Source organism: Odontomachus brunneus, unplaced genomic scaffold (assembly GCF_010583005.1).
Source record: "Odontomachus brunneus isolate Ranch 3 - 2012 unplaced genomic scaffold, Obru_v1 Obru_scaffold_310, whole genome shotgun sequence".
NCBI classification, from domain to species: Eukaryota; Metazoa; Arthropoda; class Insecta; order Hymenoptera; family Formicidae; genus Odontomachus; species Odontomachus brunneus.
The window spans coordinates 107,496-127,758 of NW_022639760.1; the positions used below are offsets into that span (position 1 = coordinate 107,496).

The window sequence follows — 20,263 nt, forward strand, 5'->3', positions numbered from 1 at the left end:
TGTTCCGGTCGATGCAGCACGGCTTGGTGGATACACACTTCAGAAATTACGAGGATGTGCGAAAATGGATCGACGAATGGATTGCATCAAAAGACCAATCGTTCTATCGTCGCGGAATCTACGCGTTGCCCGAAAGATGGGAAAAATGTATAGCTAGCGAGGGAAAATACTTCGATTAATGTATTTTTTGCTTTTGATGTCGAAATAAATGAGTTTTTTAAACAAAAAAACCGTAGGAGCTAAGTTTACCACCTAATAATTACTTTTGAGCACACGACTTTGTATTACACGCCGCTCGCTGTGTCACCTTTACATGCATGTAAATATGTAGCCGAAGCGGCGACACGCTTCGATTCGGCGTCGATTCGGCACACGGATATGTCATGCATATGCATCAGTGTATCACGTCTCGCTATGTTCGTAGCTATGGACAGAAATACGCGGCGAGACGCGATTCGCGAGTGTCACGGTCGCACGTGGGCCGAAGGTATCTTTCTTTCCGCTGCTGCTTTCTGTACGCTGATTTGTTGAGATAAAATAATTAATTTCTCAAAAACTATTGCGAATATCGCAAAATGGCACAGAACTTTCTTGCTCACCTCAATCCGTTCTACGTTCTCACCAAGGGTCATCATAGAGGTTCGGGACACCCTGTATATTGCAAACGTCATCTAACGGACAAACGCGCATTATTTTATTGCGTGCGTATATGTATAATCTGTAGCTGGATCGCTTGGCGATGTAAACGCGGCTTGATGGACAAAATTATTCGCTTGAGTGCGTGCCTATGTGTGAATTTGAATCTGAAAAATATGAGAATCTGCGCGAAAATAAAAGGACTTTTTAACGAGCGAGATTTTGAGATCTCCGTATTGCCTGTACCAATCTTAATCAAACTTGGTGCAAATTACGCGCGCGCTAAACATTATATAAGGAAACTTTTATCAGATTTTCAATTATAGTTTTCGTGCTTGAGATATTTGATTTGGAAGACCAATCGACCTAGAAATTCCAGATAATTTTTCACGGACGCGTTGTTCGACACGTACTCAGCGTCGCGCCGCGACGGCGGCGTTTGATTATATCCTTGAACAAAATGTTCAAAGAAAGCAAAGAACGCGTCGAAGATAAATCACGTTTTGGTAGATCATCCACTTCAATTGATGAGCAACACGTCGGTCAGATCCAAGATTTCGTGTTCAGTGATCGTCTTTTAACAATTAGGAACATTATTGAACATGTTCTAATATCATATGGATCTTGTCAAGCAATTTTAAAAGATCATTTAAGCTTACGACGCGTCGCTTCTCGGGTTATTCCGAAAACGTTCAAACAATGCTCTTGTTCGTAAATTTTTGGCAAAAAATTAAAAAAATATGGTTCTACAAGCTCCTAATATAGCACCGTCTAACTTTTTCCTGCTTTCTCGACTAAAATTTCCGCTTCGTGGTCACCGGTTTGAGTCGACTGATATTATAAAAGAAAATTCGCTACGAGTCCTAAAGGGATTTCACGGAAACGACTTTAAAGCATGTTTCGAGGATTGAAAAAACGTTAGCATAAATACATTGTAGTGGAAAGGGGACAAAATATATTTTGATAAATACATTTAAATTTTGCATTTTATTGAACTATTCCTGATGCTTTTTATCATAGTAGTACATCATCTGCTTAACCGTCTACGATTGACACGACAATTGATACTTCACTTGGTCTACGACGGTAATGGCGAGATATATATAGCTGTATATAAGCGTATATGTGCATCTTCAATTTAGATCATGTAGCAAGGACTATACATAATTACGAAACAGGTTATAGACGTAAGAATACATGGACGGAGCGTGAAGTGCGATTATAGACGAGGTGCTGTGAAACCTAAAGGCCAAGGATTATATTGTCGCGGCCATGTTGGTAGACGAGTTTTGTATCTATTGCGTATATATAAAAACAGCAACCGTCGCCATCTAGGTGTATCAACTCCATTACAATACATACAATCATTCCTCTCGCCTCTTGGGCTTCACTCCCGCGACTATATGCTGCATTCATGTATATTTATGATCAAGAAACAGGTAGTATAATGTAGACAATTTTCCCGTTCTTCTTGGAATACAATGCATAAATAAGTATTTAATCCTAAGAAGTTAAACGATAAACATGTAATTATTTGATAATACAAATACGACTGCGCAACGGAAACTGAAAAAGAAGTGCCTCACTGCAATTTCGAGATTACTTTTGTGGCATTAGCGTTTGACGAGTTGTTGCTACACCAGAGGAGAGAACGCTTGATCTCCCGTCTATATATTATCTACTTCGTTTTCCATCATCGTTTTCGCTGTCTATCGTCGAAACGCTTCGAGTCCAGTCAGCCAATGGCGACCAACTAATGCATCCTCTCTACGCAGTGAAATTTCTTCAGACAACTTGCGATCAAGACGCCCATTCGACACGAGTCGTAACGCAACTTTGTGACTAAATAATAAATTGTGGATATAAATTGGTGCTCATCAAAGCAATTTTCGTACGTGTCAATTGCCGAACAGTCAAGAGATTAGAATTGGTAATTATTCTTTCTTATATTATGAAAGTTACTCTCGTGTATTATTGCATGCCAGTGTTCTAAAACTGCTAATAAACTGCTGCGTGTCAACTTAAATTACAACAGGATAGTACAGTTACCACCGGACAGATCAAATATCCGACTTAGAATTATTTTAACCGTAAAGTGTGGAACAATGGAGTGCAACTTCAATCTTACGAAAATATCGTGCAATCAGACGATTGACGTAATGTTCCGGGATCTATCGTACGCGGTCCGAACCAGGTATCGTGGGCCGAAGAAACAGATCCTCAAAGGCCTGGACGGAATCTTCCGATCCACCGAACTGACGGCTATCATAGGACCGTCTGGTGCTGGCAAGTCGACGTTGCTGAACATCTTGAGTGGCTTCCAAGAAGGCTCGTACACAGGAACGGTGGAGTACCTCAACCAAGGCAACAAGCAGAGTCAGCGTAGTTGCAAAAAACAGTTGCGCTATATTCAGCAGACGAACAATCTGTATGACTATTTCACCATCAACGAGATCATGATGATTGCAAGTTACCTGAAGATTGATCGGAGTATCTCGCGTACGTCCAGGCAGATACTAATCAACGATATATTGAGCACGTTATCGTTATTGCACATCAAGGAGACTCGAACTGACCGGCTGAGCGGTGGTGAAAAGAAAAGGCTGAGCATCGCCTTGGAGCTGATTGATAATCCGTCGCTCATATTCTTGGACGAACCAACTACCGGTCTGGATTCTTCGGCGGCTGTGCAGTGCGTAACCGTGTTGAAGAAACTGGCGAAAACTGGCAGGACGATTATCTGCGCCATACACCAACCCAGCGCAGCGCTTTATGAGATGTTCGATTATATTTACTTAGTGGTGGACGGCTATTGTATGTATCATTCGCCGCCCGGCGATACGGTCAAGTACTTTGCCCGTCAAGGTTTCCAGTGTCCAAAATATCACAACCCCGCGGACTACATGCTGGAAGTGGTGTCCAAGGAATACGGTAACTACGACGAACAGTTGATCGCGGCAAGCAAGTGCTCTTCTGAGACGGACGATGAGGTACGTTCGTCAAACTCGTCATACAACATGATCCAGAAGATATCCAACAACCATCAGATGATAGCATTGGCGTGCCCGCCGACGGAACTGATGCGATTCTGGGTGTTGCTACAGCGCTACATAATGTTAACATATCGTAACCGCCAGACGATGTATATCTCTCTGAGCGCTCACTTATTCATATCGATTTTAAGTGGTCTGTTGTATGAACACAGCGGCGATGATGCCAACAAGGTATTCAGCAACTGCTGCTATTTGTTGCAGAGCGTTTTATATCCGTGTTTCATCGGCCTGATGAACGTGGTTAAGTTTCCCTTAGAGATTGACATTCTGCGGAAGGAGTACTTCAACAAATGGTACCAGTTGAGAACTTATTATATGGCCATATTAGTGAGCACAATACCGTTGCAGATAATCTACGGCTTATTGTACTCGTTCATTACCTACTACATGACCAGTCAACCGCCTGAATTCTCTCGCTTCTTTATGTATCTGATTATCATTATCTTATCTTTCTTCATTTGGGAAGGTTTCGGCTTAGGATTGGGCGCGACTTTCGAACTTGTCAACGGACTCTTCGTCGGATGCTTTCTCACATGTTCAATGAGCTCTCTCGCCGGTCTTATAGTCTTCTTTAAAGATATGACCTGTTTCATGTATTACATCAGTTACCTGAGCATACTGCGATACGCCTTCGACGGTGCAGTTCAATCCGTCTACGGTAATGGTCGTGAGAATTTACGATGCTCAGATGTTTATTGCCATTTCCGGACGCCAGGTACGATACTGGAATCGCTTGACATGACTAAATCATCGTTTTGGTACGACGTTGCCATTTTGTTCGGCTGTTATGTTGTGTTTCGAGTTTTGGCTTATATATTATTAAAAAGACGACTATCGAGAATGTATTAAAGAAATTAAGGTGAAAAATATAGCTGTGCTATTATTGTTATGAACTTTGATATTCAAATGAGCGAAATGAAAATTATAAATGGAGGTAACCGTAGAACTTACATGGGCAGACACTCCGTGGTTTCGATAAACTACATGTTGTCTTGATTCATGGAAAGAGTTGCGAAATGGTGACCGAAGCTTCGGCGATCGAATTAAATATGCGAAATCGCGCAATTTAAATATGGTTCTGACAATATATTATTTTCATGAGCTCAATAGTGCCTAATAGCGATATTTAATATCTTTTCTTTTCCCTTGAAAATCAGAACCTTCGAGTGTATTTACAGATTATCGAGCATCGAACAGAGATCTTGAGCAGAACCACAATTATGAAAGTGGTAGGAAGTTTTGAGCCAGAAATTTTATGTGTACGGTTAGAAATAAAAGTGTCTTCGCAATCACCTGAGTCGAAATTTTGATCTTATTTTCAGCCTTATTATTCCATTCAACATTTATTTTGATACATTGAAACCTACATATTAACTACTTTTGATTCTACAATATCTACATTTCTTACACTACATGATCACATGCCTTACATTTTTCGCTCTCCTGAACTCAATTTTGCGAATACCGACATTCTTTTTGCGCTAAAATGTTCTTAAGGAATTGTACTAAATGATTACGTGAAAACCCAAAAAACTCTTTTTGAAGCTTTCAAATCGTTTTACTCTTCTTAAACTAAACGAGTCGAAATTTTAATCCTTACTATTCCATTCAACTTTTAGCCTCACTATTCCATTTAACTATTTTCACGCTAAAAAAAAGTGAAAAGAGAAATTTCAGACATCATTAGAGTAGGAGTAAATTATATCATTAGAATTATATCTACTAATTCAGCTCCTACTATATTGTAGAATTCAAGGTTTAATATAGAATCAAAATATCAATACGGGCAAATTAGTTTTTCCGACTCCATTTCCTTTCTTCGCTAAATCCGCGCGTTCAAATAAAGAAAGAAAGGATGCCATCGTAGAAAACGATTTGTGACATCACAAACGCTACGTGCGCGCAGTGATAGAAACTTTGACTCTCGAGCAGAGTTGTAAAAATATCAATTAAATTCACTTCAATTTAATAATTGTATTAAATAATTTCTAATTTAATTAATTGACGATGAATATAAGCCTATTTAATTAAAAATATTTTAATTAACTACTGACTAAAATCGAATTAAAAATTAATCAGTTGGCAATTGATTTGAAATAATTCAACTAAAAACTGTTTAATTATCGATTAAAACAAGCGACAGTAATTAAAAATAATATAATTAATTATTGAACAATATCTAAAATCTATGTTGTTCTTTGCAAATTGGTAGAGGACTTTTTCGTTCAGTTCGACTTAATGTATAAGTATACAACGGTGGACAGCCCAATTGCAGTTTATCTACCATATCGTGCATTATCATTCACCAATTTTTTAATTAATATTTCGATTATTATTGAGAATATCGCAAAACGGTATAGGACTTTTGTATTCATCTCAATTCGCTTTATGTCCTCACGAGAGATTGTGAAGGTGATACGGGACACCCTATATATATATATATATATATATATATATATATATATATATATATATATTACGTGGAAATGTAGTTTACTCGTTTGATCAGCTATTAAACCACACGTTTTCTCGCGTAGGCAGGCTTCATTTCACGGCTCATTTTATAACATTTCAGTACCATACAAAGTCATACTTGCGTGTGTACGTGTAACTATACCGAATGTAACACCTTTGGATGAAGAAAGAAAAACTTTTTGCAAAAAAAATTTTGACATTTTATTGCTTGCATAAATTTTTTGGCGGACTTGTTGCAAATTACGTATGTAATAGACATTGTAGAGGAAAGTAGCCAAAAGCGACAAAGGCCTCTTAAAGCGACATACCTCTATATTTCATATATTATATATTGTATTTTATCAAAACTAATATAAACATAATCCGTTTTATCAGTTAAGTCATAAAAAATGCATACTTGATATATTTCTTATAGCTTTATATGCTAAATTAACAAATATCGAATTTTAGAAATTCGCAAATTTTACTTCTATGATTTTTATTGACGAATTACGTAAACTAAATAGCGATAATTATCATTTTGTTCAATATTAAGTTCTTTTACATGCATTAGGCTTTTGTAAAAATATTTTTTGAATATACATACATTTATTTACTGTATAACTTGAAAAATTTTATGAGAATCTCTTAAAATAACATACTTACAGTATGCGATAGGTGCGATACTCTGTGACTAACATAACTTGAATAATAACCTCCCATTGTGACGTGACATTTGTTTATTTTAAAGTCTAACTTTATTTAGTTTAAAAATATAACATATGTAAAATATATAAGAAAATGAAAAAGATGGAAAAAGATATGTATTTATTTAATTATATTTTCCTTTTGTAACATTATATTTTGAATAAATAAATATTATTCAACCATTAAACACATTAATGAACTATTTATTATCAAATATTATCATATATGTTACATAAATTTCAATAGATAATTGTCGCTTTTGACACCTATTTTCTTTGAACTCCATTTTCGTGCGTTTTACGAAAACATTTTTTTTTTTAATCTAGAAACAATTTCAATAAAAACGTGATATTATCTGATAGGAGGTATTTCCAACTGCATATATATATATATATATATATATATATATATATATATATATACATTTATATTTTGCTTTATATTAAGCTTTATATTAAGACATAACGTCCAAAAACAAAGTGGTATGTCGCTTTTGGTGCCTTTACTCTTCTAAAAAACTGTCATCAGATTTTTTATCATGTTCTGAAGTTTTACATTTTTTACTCGGAGAACAAATCAACTTGAAAATCCGGATAAGCCCGACGTTTGTGTTTTTTACTTCTATATAATAATAGAAACTTTGATACGCGAGTAGCACGCATCAGCACGAGAGGGAATACACTCCACTTCCTTGATCATATCCATTAACCTCACGGGCACAATCGCGTGAGTATATTGCGTATCACATCCGGTGCTGATATGTGTTACTCGCGGACCAAAGTTTCTATCACTGCTGTGTGCCTGCCGTTGCGATTGTCAGCTCGCCGGTAGTGAGACGAGGATAGATACCCCTTGTTCACAACCTTGCTTTAATCTTAACGAAAAATAGTAAAAAAAGTATGTACTCATTGTGGAGAAAACTTAGTATAATAGAGAAAAACGAGATAATATCCATACAGCACAAGATCTCCTGGGGACGTCTCAGAGATATCCTGAGGTTGTAGAAAAGTCCCCAGGACGTACTCTGAACATCTCCTGGACAATTGTGTTGTTAGGATAATAACAAATGATGTATTAACAATGGGAGGAAAGTTCTTTATTGTATGAAGGAAACCTATCGTTCTCGATTGTGTACGAACGATATTTGACTTGTATGTATAATTACGATAGAATGCGTGCATCATAACCTATCGTCAAGTGGTTACGCCAAGAATGGGTGTTTTTTATCTACTTCTTACAAAAAGCGTAACACGCTTGGCTAAGTACATTCGTCAACAATATTATCGTAGAGGAAAGTGGTCAAAAGCGACACAACTCTACATTTCATATATGAAATGTTGTATTTTATTGAAACTATTATAAGCGTAATTCGTTTTACCAGTAAAGTCATGAAAAAGTCATACTTGGTATATTTCTTGTTCTTTTATATGTTAAATTAGCAAATATTGAGTTTTACAAATTCGCAAGTTTTATTTCTATGATTTTTATTGGCGAATTACGTAGACTAAACATCGATAATTATCTTTTTGTTCAACATTAAGTTCTTCTAGATGCATTTAGCTTTTGTACAAATATTTTTTGAATATTTTAATCTTTATCACCTTTTTACTGTGTAACTTGAAAAATTTTATGAGAATGTGTTTCAAAGTGACATACCTATAGTATGCGATAGCTACGATAGTCAGTCACTAACATAACTTGATTCTACCTCACATTGTGAAGTGACATATGTATTGTATATGAACTTACCTGCTGCAATAATGTAAATGTAAATCATTTTCAATAATTATTTATAATTATATACATCAGTGAACACTAACATAAATATTGCTTTTAAATAAAATGAATATTATTCAACCATTAAACATATTAACGAACTATTTATTATCAAATATTATCATATATGCAACATCTCTAACAGTACAGATATCCAGGGAACGTCCTAAATACGTTCTGAGAACGTCCCAATATCCTCAGAATATCCCTGGATCGTTCTCAGAAGTTCTTGTGCTGTCTGGGATGTTATATAACTTCCAATAGGCATGTCGCTTTCGGCATCCATTTTTTTTGAACTCCATTTTCGTGCATTTTACAAAAACATTTTTGGTTTTAAGTCTAGAAACAATTTCAGTAAAAATGTGATATTATCTGATAGAGAGTACTTCCAACTACATATATATATATTTACATTTATATTTTGAGTTCTACATTAAGACATAACCTCCAAAAACAAAGTGGTATGTCACTTTTAGTACCTTTACTCTATAGGTAACCGTATACGTTTATGTCAAAATTTAGCACAATTTCAAATGGGCATAACTGCGAAATATTATGGTATTTAATTTTTTTTTAAGAGTGAATTCTGTACTTTTTTTAAGGAACATTACTCAGATTTTGAATTTATTCTCTTCTGACGGTAACAGAATAAAAATACATAGATAATTTCCATATGTCGTACAACTTCGTGGAAGAAAGTCGTGCACCTCTCCTTTTTATTATTTTATTTGCAAGAAAACATCGACATTTTACGATGGTTATCGTAAGATTTGTGAAAAGAATTCATTCCATTCAGCAGAGTATGTCAAATTAAGCGATTTAAAAAAATGTATAGGTAACGTTAATATGTCACAAATTATAACAGATTTCCAGTAATCGTAGTAACGATTTAATACTCACCTAACAGAGCACGATGGAAAACGATTTCATTTCTTGCGGATTCGATACAAAGTATACGATAGAGAAAAAATTACGCTAGAGAAAAAATTACACTAGAGTTAAATTCTCTGCAAACCCTTCCAGTTTCTATCGCTTTCTTTCTTTCTGTTTTTTTTTTTCAATCACAGGAACATATTACGGTTTTAATGTGAGCTGTCTTATAAAATAATCTTCTATCGCGCGCTGTCACTTTTCTATCACGACGTCGAGAAAACGAAAGATAATTATCCTTGGGCACATGATTTTATGTTACACGCCGCTCGCTGTGTCACCTCTACATACATGTATGCAACCGAAGCGGCGACACGCTTCGATTCAGCACACGGATTTATCATGCATATGCATCAGTGTATCACGCTTCACTATGCTCGTAGCTATGGACGGAGTGACGCGGCGAGAAACGATTCGCGAGTGTCACGGTCGCACGTCGGCCGAAAGCATCTTTCTTTCCGCTGCTGCTTTCTGTACGCTGATTTGTTGAGACAAAATAATTAATTTCTCAAAAACTAATGCGAATATCGCAAATTGGCACAGAACTTTCTTGCTCACCTCAATTTGTTCTATGTTTTCATCAAGGGTCATCATAGGGATTCGGGACATCCTGTATATTACAAACAAAATCTAACGGACAAACGCGCACTTATGTGCATGCGTAGATGTGTGATTTGAAGCTGGATTTCTTGGCAATGCAAACGCGGCTTGATGGACAAAATTATTCGCTTGAGTGCGTGCTTATGTGTGAATCTGAATCTGAAAAATATGAGAATTTGTGCGAATATGAACTTTTTAACGAGCGAGATTTTGAGATCTCCGTATTGTCTGTACCAATCTTAACCAAACTTGGTGCAAATTACGCGCGCGGTAATTATATAAGAAAACTTTTATCAGATTTTCAATTATAGTTTTCGTGCTTGAGATATTAGACTCGGAAGACCAATCGACCTAGAAATTCCAGATAAGCCTTCACGGTCGCGTTGTTTTGTTCGTTACGTTCTCGGCGTCGCGCTGCGTTTGATTATATCCTTGAACAAGATGTTCGAAGAAAGCAGAGAACGCGTTGAAGATAAATCACGTTTTGGTAAATCACCCACTTCAATTGATGAACAATACGTCGCTCAGGTCAAAGATTTCGTACTCAGTGATCGTCATTTAACAATTAGGGATATTATTGAACATGTTCCAGTATCATATGGATCTTGTCAAGCAATTTTAAAAGATCATTTAGGCTTCCGACGCGTCGCTTCTCGAGTTGTTTTCAAAACGTTCAAAAATTGGTTTCAAAATGCTCTTGTTGTTCGTGAATTTTTGGCCAAAAATTCAAAAAATACGGTTCTGCAAGTTCGTGATATAGCACCGTCTAACTTTTTCCTGTTTTCTCGACTACAATTTCCGCTTCGTGGTCATCGTTTTGAGTCAACTAATATTATAAAAGAAAATTCGCTGCGAGTCCTAAAGGAGTTTCACGAAAACGACTTTAAAGCATGTATCGAGGATTGGAAAAAATGTTAGCATAAATACATTGTAGTGGGAAGGGATTACTTTGAAGGGGAAGAAATATAAATTTTGATAAATACATTTAAATTTTATCTTTTATTGAACTATTCCTGATGCTTATTATCATAGTAATACTGCTCATCTGCTTAATCGACTACGATTGATACGACTTCAATTGACCTACGACGATAACGGCGAGATATACAGAGTGTTCGGTAACTAATTGAGCAACCGCCGTGTGCAGGTAGAGCAGGTCAAAATAATCATAAAATTTATATACAATTTTGAAATTTTTTCATTATTCATTCCATAATTAATTAAAATGTATGAACGAATGAGCTCACGAGAAGCGGTAGGGCAGGCTCTGTGTGTAAAAGAAATGACTTACCTCTTACCGACGATGAGTAAACAGCTGATTTCGAGGCGGAGTAACAAGCGATACGTATACGTTACTCCACCTCGAAATCAGCTGTTTACTCATCGCTGCTAAGAGGGAAGCCATTTCTTTTACACACAGAGCTTGCCCTACCGCTTTTCGTGAGCTTATTCGTTTATACATTTTAATTAATTACATGGAATAAAAATTGAGAAAATTTAAAAGTAGTATATAACTTTTATGAATATTTTGCCCCGTTCTACCCGTACACGGCGGTTGCTTGATCAGTTACCGGACACCCTGTATATAAGCGTTGGCAACTTAGATTATATAACAAGGAATGTAAATACTTACGAAACAGATTATGGAAATAAGAATATGTGGACGGAGCGCAAAGTGCGATTATAGACGAGGTGCTGTGAAATCTAAAGAACAAGAGGATTACATCGACGCGGCCATGTTGGTAGAAGAGTTTTGTATCTATTGTCTATGTATAAAAATAGCAACCGTCGTCATCTTAGTATATCAACTCCATTACAATACATACAATACATAAAGTTATTCCCCTCACCTGTTGGGCTTCACTCCCGCGACAATATGCTTCGTTCATGTATTCTTATCTTCATGAAATAGATAGTATAATGTAGATAATTTTTTGTTCTTCTTGGAATACAGTGCGGAAATATCACGTTGTGATAAATGCGTATTTAATCTTAAGAAGTTAAACGATAAACGTGTAACTCTTTGATAATACAAATACCACTGCGCAAACTGGGGAACTGATAAAGTGCCTGTCTCACTGCAATTTGTAGTGTACTCTTGTTGCATTACCGTTCAAGCGAGGAGTTGCTGCTACACCAGAGGAGAGAACGCTTGATCTTCCGTCTATACATTATCTCCTTCATTTTCGATCATCGTTTTTTGTTGTTTATCGTCGAAACGCTTCGAGTTAAGTCAGCCAATGATGACCAACTAATGCATCCTTTCTACGTAGTAAAATTTCTTCAGACAACTTACGATCAAGACGCCCATTCGACACGAGACGTAACGCAACATTGTGACTAAATAATAAATTGTGGATATAAATTGGTGCTCATCAAAGCAGTTTTCGTACATGTCAATTGCCGAGCAATCAAGAGAATAGAATTGGTAATTACTCTTTCTTATTTTATGAAAGTTACTCTCGTGTATTATTGTGTGCCAGTGTTCTAAAACTGCCAATAAACTGCTGCGTGTCAACTTAAATTACAACAGGATAGTACAGTTACCACCGGACAGATCAAATATCCGACTTAGAATTATTTTAACCGTAAAGTGTGGAACAATGGAATGCAACTTCAATCTTACGAAAATATCGTGCAATCAGACGATTGACGTAATGTTCCGGGATCTATCGTACGCGGTCCGAACCAGGTATCGTGGGCCGAAGAAACAGATCCTCAAAGGCCTGGACGGAATCTTCCGATCCACCGAACTGACGGCTATCATAGGACCGTCTGGTGCTGGCAAGTCGACGTTGCTGAACATCTTGAGTGGCTTCCAAGAAGGCTCGTACACAGGAACGGTGGAGTACCTCAACCAAGGCAACAAGCAGAGTCAGCGTAGTTGCAAAAAACAGTTGCGCTATATTCAGCAGACGAACAATCTGTATGACTATTTCACCATCAACGAGATCATGATGATTGCAAGTTACCTGAAGATTGATCGGAGTATCTCGCGTACGTCCAGGCAGATACTAATCAACGATATATTGAGCACGTTATCGTTATTGCACATCAAGGAGACTCGAACTGACCGGCTGAGCGGTGGTGAAAAGAAAAGGCTGAGCATCGCCTTGGAGCTGATTGATAATCCGTCGCTCATATTCTTGGACGAACCAACTACCGGTCTGGATTCTTCGGCGGCTGTGCAGTGCGTAACCGTGTTGAAGAAACTGGCGAAAACTGGCAGGACGATTATCTGCGCCATACACCAACCCAGCGCAGCGCTTTATGAGATGTTCGACCTTATCTACTTAGTGGTGGACGGCTATTGTATGTATCGTTCGCCGCCTGGCGATACGGTCAACTACTTTGCCCGCCAAGGTCTCCAGTGTCCAAAATATCACAACCCCGCGGACTACATGCTGGAAGTGGTGTCCAAGGAGTACGGTAACTACGACGAACAGCTGATCGCGGCGAGCAAGTGGTCTTCTGAGTCGAACGATGAAGTACGTTCGTCAAACTCGTCATACGACATGATCCAGAACATATCCGACAACAATCAGATGATAGCACTGTCGTGCCCGCCGACGGAACTGATGCGATTCTGGGTGTTGCTACAGCGCTACATAATGTTAACATATCGTAACCGCCAGACGGTGTATATCTCTCTGAGCGCTCACTTATTCGTATCGATTCTGACTGGTCTGTTTTATGAACACATCGGCGATGATGCCAACAAGGTATTCAGCAACTGCTGCTATTTGTTTCAGAGCATGTTATATCCGTGTTTCGTCGGCCTGATGACGAACGTGATTAAGTTTCCCTTAGATATTGACATTCTGCGGAAGGAGTATTTCAACAAATGGTACCAGTTGAGAACTTATTATATGGCCACATTAGTGAGCACAATACCGTTGCAAATAATCTACGGCTTTTTGTACTCGTCCATTACCTACTACATGACCAGTCAACCGCCTGAATTCTCTCGCTTCTTTATGTTTCTGATCATCATTAACTTATCTTTTTTCATTTCGGAAGGTTTGGGTTTAGGATTGGGCGCGATTTTCGAACCTGTCAACGGATTCTTCGTCGGATCCATTCTCGTGTGCTCAATGCTTGCTCTCGCCGGCCTTGTACCTTTCTTCAAGGATATGACCAGTTTCATGTACTACATCAGTTATCTGAGCATGCTGCGATACGCCTTTGTCGGTGTAGTTCAATCCGTCTACGGTAATGATCGTGAGAATTTACAATGCTCAGATATTTATTGCCATTTCCGGACGCCAGGTACGATAATGGAATGGCTTGACTTGACTAAATCATCGTTTTGGTACAACGTTGCCATTTTGCTCGGCTATTATGTTGTGTTTCGAGTTTTGGCTTATATATTTTTAAAAAGACGACTATCGAGAATGTATTAAAGAAATTAAAGTAAAAAATATAGCTGTGCTATTATTGTTATGAACTTTAATATTCAAATAAGCAAAATGAAAATTATAAATGGAGGTGACCGTAGAACTTACATGGACAGACACTCCGTGGTTTCGATAAACTACATGTCTTGATTCATGAAAATAGTTGCGAAATGGTGACCGAAGCTTCGGCGATAGAATTATATACGCGAAATCACGCAATTATGATTCTGACAATATATTATTTTTATGTGCTAAATGGCGCCTAATAGCGATATTTTAGTTTCTTTTCTTTTTCCTTGAAAATCGGAGCCTTCGAGCTCCGAGCTCTTGTATTTACAGATTATCGAGCATCGAACAGAGATCTTGAGCAGAGCCACAATTATATGAGTATTGGTAGGAAGTTTTGTGCCAAAATTCGCTGTGTGTGGTTAGAAATAAAAGTGTCTTCGCAATCACCTGAGTCGAAACTTTGATGTTATTTTCAGCCTTATTATTCCATTCAACATTTATTTTGATACATTGGAACGTACATATCAACTACTTTTGATTCTACAATATCTACATTTCTTACACTACATGATCACGTGCCTTACATTTTTCGCTCTCTTGAACTCAATTTTGCGAATATTGACGTTCTTTTTTGCGCCAAAATGTTCTTAAAGAATTGTACTAAATGATTACGTAAAAACCCAAAAATCTCTTTTTGAAGCTTTCAAATCGTTTTACTCCTCTTAAACTAAACGAGTCGAAATTTTAATCCTCATTATTCCATTCAACGTTTGGTCTCACTATTCCATTCAACACTATTTTCACGCTAAAAAAAGTAAAAAGGCAAATTTTGGACGTCATTAGAGTAGGAGTAAATTATATCATTAGAATTATATCTACTAACGTAGCTCCTACTGCGTTGTAGAATATTAAGGTTTAATATAGGTCCAAAATTTCGATACGGGCAAATCGGTTTTTCCGATACCATTTCCTCTCTTCGCTAAATTCGCGCGTTCAAATAAGGAAGAAAGGACGTCGTCGTAGAAAATGAATTGTGACACCGCGTGCACCACGTGTGCGCAGTGATAGAAACTTTGACTCCCGAGCAGAGTTGTAAAAATATCATTTAAATTCCCCTTAATGTAATAATTGATTTGAGTAAATAATGTAAGATTCACCGTTTGAATGTCTCATGAACGTACGGTTGCGCATAGCAGCGTTGGATTGCGTCGTTATACGTGAGCATGCGCGACAGAGAGTATGAAACAAGGGAGTAGCGAGAAGAAGCTCAAGGAGTGAGGAGGAAATGAGTTCAGTCGTGTGATCGAAGCGCAGTTGTTGAATGAGCTGAATATATCGTTCCTATTTTCTCAGTTAAGTTTATCTTTGACCTATTCCTGCACTTTAATCGAAATCGAGAATACGATTAGCCCACCATCGTTCGGCAACCATCCTACAATAATTTCTAATTTAATTAATTGACGATTAATATAAGCCTATTCAATTAAAAATATTTTAATTAACCACTGACTTCAGAAAATCTAATTAAAAATTAATCAATTAACAATTGATTTGAAAGAATTCAATTAAAAACTGTTTAATTAACGATTAAAACAAGCGACAGTAATTAAAAATTATTCGACTAACGACTAAACTTAATTAATGTAATTAGGAGTTATTTAATGTACAATTGATATGGGCAATGTATATTTATATATAAAAACATATGGCTACGTTCGGAGAAACGCTATTTAGCGCTATGAGCGTCCTCCGTCTTTGTCCAACTTTCAGGAACAAACAAGGACAGAACACACTCATACCGCTAAATAGCGTCTCTCCGAACGCAGCCATTTAGCTCGGTTGGTTACTATGAGCAATGAATGGCTTCAGCAGAGAAAGCTGCTTTGCAACTGTTGTCAAATTCGTGAATCTGATTCGTGAATTAATCAACAAAGAAAACAGCAAGGAGAATGAAAATCTATTTCAAGAATTAAAAACTGATGAAGATATATTTGTTAAAAATATCAGGATGAATGTTCAACATTGTAACAAGTTATCAACCATGCTAAGACCTTATTTGGTAAAAAAAACTAAGAAAGCTCTGTCTTCGGAACATAGGTTAATAATATATTAAGGTAAATATAGTTTATTAGTAAAAAATTGTTTGATGTAACTACTTAAATTTTTAGTTATATTTAGAAATCATTGTTAGAAAAAAATGTTTCACGAAATTATAAACTATATAGCAAAAATTGTGATACATTTTTCAGATATCTTGCAACAGGGAATTCAGCAGCAAGTATTGCATTTTCTTTTCGAGTTGGGCAGTCAACTGTTAGACAGTTAATGAAAGAAGTGTGTCTAATTATTGCTAATACATTACAGCCTCTATATTTAGCATGTCCAATTGAAGAACAGTGGAAGAATATTGCTGATGGATCATTATACGAGTACATAATGGAAACGCAGCATCAAAAATCCAGGCATAGAGATATTACTTCCGGGAAGATAAAGACGTGAAGTGGGCAATTAAGTCCATTATTTTTTAAATATTTTCCAATAGTTGACGATTCAAAAATGCCTCCGTCACTATTTTTTCACACATAGGCTCCTATATCAACTAAACTAAATCTATATAAATGATCAGATATTGCCATAAGAACAATGCTGAATTGTTTCTTATAATTAAAATACAAGCTTCCAGAATTAGGAAGACATCGCAAAACTATGTGTTTCCCGTCAATAGCTCCAAAGCAGTTAGATATATTCCATCGGTTCCAGTATCCATCAGCAATATTCTTCCACTGTTCTTCAATTGGACATGCTAAATATAGAGGCTGTAATGTATTAACAATAACTAGATACACTTCTTTCATTAACTGTCTAACAGTTGACTACCCAACTCGAAAAGAAAATGCAATAATTACTATTGAATTCCCTGTTGCAAGATATCTGAAAAATGTATCACAATTTTTGCTATATAGTTTATAATTTCGTAAAACATTTTTTTCTAACAATAATTTCTAAATATAACTAAAAATTTAAGAAGTAGTTGCATCAAACAATTTTTTACTAATAAACTATATTTATCTTAATGTTATTATTAACCTGTAACGGCCTTACGTGCGAGATAGTCTTAGTCGGTGCGGTCCGAGGTTTCGTTCGTTAAATGAAAAGCAGTGGTGTAAGTTATAATAACGTGGAACTATATTCTAATCTCAAGGTTATTTACAATCATCTACATGCGAAGTTACGCCGTTGGCGCGTGGTCGCGTTTTTGCTCTCGCCGGGAGCCGGTGTTGTCGTCGCGCGATCAGCTGCGAGCGTCGAGGTGCGCGAGCGTCCGGCGGGACGCGGTCGGGAATGTTTCCCGATATGCTGTTGTTCGTCTTTGGAGTTCGTTGACTCGGCGGCTTTAAGCCGATTGTTTACACCGGCTTTTAATCTGGCTGGTTTAAAGGCGCTCGTCGTCACCGGTATCTTACGCTCTGTACGCGTTCGTGATCTTATGTGTTAGCGGCGTGGCGTGAGGGACAGGAGGTCGACGTCGCGTATCCACTTCGGTCGACGGAGCGGTCTAGGATCTCTGGGAGGTTGCGAGATTTTGATCGGTTGTGTGTCTCCGGGGAGCTTCTCGATCAATCTCTCCCGATCGCGTTTTCGTGTCGGCTTTTATACTTATTTGTAACAAACAGCGAGGCTGTTTGTTGACCTTGCGGTAGTTCCGCGCACGGTTGTTCGGTGTTCAATTGTTAATATTGTAAATAATATTCTTAATTGTCGTGACGATTTCCCGGATCGTCACAACCTGTGTTCCAGAGACCGAGCTTTCTTAATTCTTTTACCAAATAAGGTCTTAGCATGGTTGATAACTTGTTAAAATGTTGAACATTCATCCTGGCATATTTGACAAACATGTCTTTATCAGTTTTTAATTCTTGAAACAGATTTTCATTCTCCTTGCTGTTTTCTCTGTTGATTAATTGGTCTCACGAGCCATGTTCTATTTTGCCATCTTTTGTATTTTTCTCCGTTTTAGTCTCATATAATAAATTAAGAGTAATGACAACAATAAACATTTTAACTTCATAGACTTTGATGTTTTCATATTTGTTGACTTGAAAACCTAAAATTTTATTTCAATATTTATATGTCAAACATATTCTGTACATAGTGTTGGGAAGAGGTTATAGGGTAATGTTTATAATTTTGTACAGATACATTTAATAGTTTAATAAAATTAATATGTGCTCAATATAGACATTTCTAATTATGGCTATAAAGATAAATTATTATTTTTTCTTTACTTATTGTTCAGTAATCTGATTTAATTACCTTTGTCACAGAATCTCTATGTTCCTTCGTAACGTAACGTAACGTAAAATTTTCGTGCATTGCCGTACGTTCAGCTTACGTCTCACGTAACGTAAGATTGTCACGTAAGGTGGCATAAGGAGCTACGGCAATGTTCGTGCGATAGCCCTTACTCAATGCCTTACCATAGCAACAAGCTGGAGTAAGAAGTAAAGAACGCGCATTCGACATAAGATAATAATTTCGTAAAATCTCACGATTATATCTATATTTTTTTTTAGCGTGTGGTAACATTGTTTGTATTTTATTATTTTTTAATGTATGTATATATTTGTAGATTTTGACTGAATTTCGCAAAAACCTACAAATATATACATACAATAAAAATAAAATACAATAAAATACAATAAAATACAAACAATGTTACCACACGCTAAAAAAATATATTTATAATCGTGAGATTATACGAAATTATTACCTGATGTCGAATACGCGTTCCTTACTTCTTACTCCAGCTTGTTCCTATAGTAAGGCATTGAGTTACGCCTCCTGCACACAGGACGCGGTAATGCTTGCCGCGCGGCAGAAATCCGCGCGACAGCCAATCAATATGTTGTTTTTCCGTAAGAACTAGAAGGTTATTACGGAAAGCAACATATTGATTGGCTGTCGCGCGAACTTCCGCCGCGCGGCAAGCATTATCGCGTCTTGTGTGCAGGAGCCATTAGAAGTAAGAATTTGTCATAAATTATAAAAGTACTAGATGGTCGTGCCTATCATAATTTTCGGCCTTAGTAAAACTAACTCTAATTCTAAGGGCCATTACACAATGGCAGGCAATAGGTAATAGGAACAGGCAATAGCCAATAGGAACAAGGAATAGAAATAATTGATCAATCAGAATTTCTATTCTCTGTTCCTATTGCCTGTTGCCTGGCATTCTGCAAGGGCCTTAATTGTCGTAAACACCCATTGAGTTAGGGTGCCGTCCCATTGAGCACGGATCGGAACGCCGGATCGGATTTCTTACTATAATGAGCGTTCCGTTCTCTAGTTCCGTTCCGTAAAAGTTTCCTCTACCAGTCCCATGTAGCAAAAACAGAACGGAATGGCGCGTCGGTCGCAAATAAATATGATTAATTCGTCAATATTTCGTTATTTTGACGCGACAGAATTAATTATATACATAATTTATGCAATTATCTTGCAGATAACATTGTCATGAATATTCTGAAATATTTAATTGAAGAGTGAAATATATTTTATAACTAGAAATCCGTTCCGTTTTTACTACATGGGACTGGTAGAGGAAACTTTTACGGAACGGAACTAGAGAACGGAACGCTCATTATAGTAAGAAATCCGATCCGGCGTTCCGATCCGTGCTCAATGGGACGGCACCCTAAC

The 20,263-nt window shown here is 37.0% G+C and overlaps 2 protein-coding genes and 1 long non-coding RNA gene across 4 annotated transcripts in view; 2 read left to right on the forward strand and 1 right to left on the reverse strand.

The window, feature by feature from the left end:
• Positions 1-2,221: 2,221 nt before the first annotated feature.
• LOC116853363 (ATP-binding cassette sub-family G member 4-like) lies at positions 2,222-6,119 on the forward strand. The gene is made up of 2 exons (XM_032834429.1): positions 2,222-2,566; positions 2,672-6,119. The coding sequence occupies exon 2, from the start codon at positions 2,742-2,744 to the stop codon at positions 4,536-4,538; it is 1,797 nt and encodes a 598-aa protein (XP_032690320.1). The 5' UTR covers positions 2,222-2,566; positions 2,672-2,741; the 3' UTR covers positions 4,539-6,119.
• A 2,592-nt stretch (positions 6,120-8,711) lies between these two features.
• Positions 8,712-9,897, reverse strand: LOC116853367. Its single transcript, XR_004379952.1, has 2 exons — positions 9,528-9,897; positions 8,712-8,966 (listed from the first exon to the last, which is right to left on the reverse strand). It is a non-coding gene; the product is annotated as an uncharacterized LOC116853367 (long non-coding RNA).
• A 2,094-nt stretch (positions 9,898-11,991) lies between these two features.
• The window catches only part of LOC116853357 (ATP-binding cassette sub-family G member 4-like), a 23,373-nt gene continuing 15,101 nt past the window's right edge, over positions 11,992-20,263 (forward strand). Inside the window, exon 1 of one of the 2 annotated variants that reach the window (XM_032834421.1) lies at positions 11,992-13,879. In XM_032834421.1, coding sequence (XP_032690312.1) covers positions 12,761-13,879 — 1,119 coding nt within the window. In that variant the 5' untranslated portion in view covers positions 11,992-12,760. Of the gene's footprint in view, positions 15,022-20,263 lie in introns of those variants that run through there. The other variant, XM_032834420.1, reaches the window with a different exon arrangement.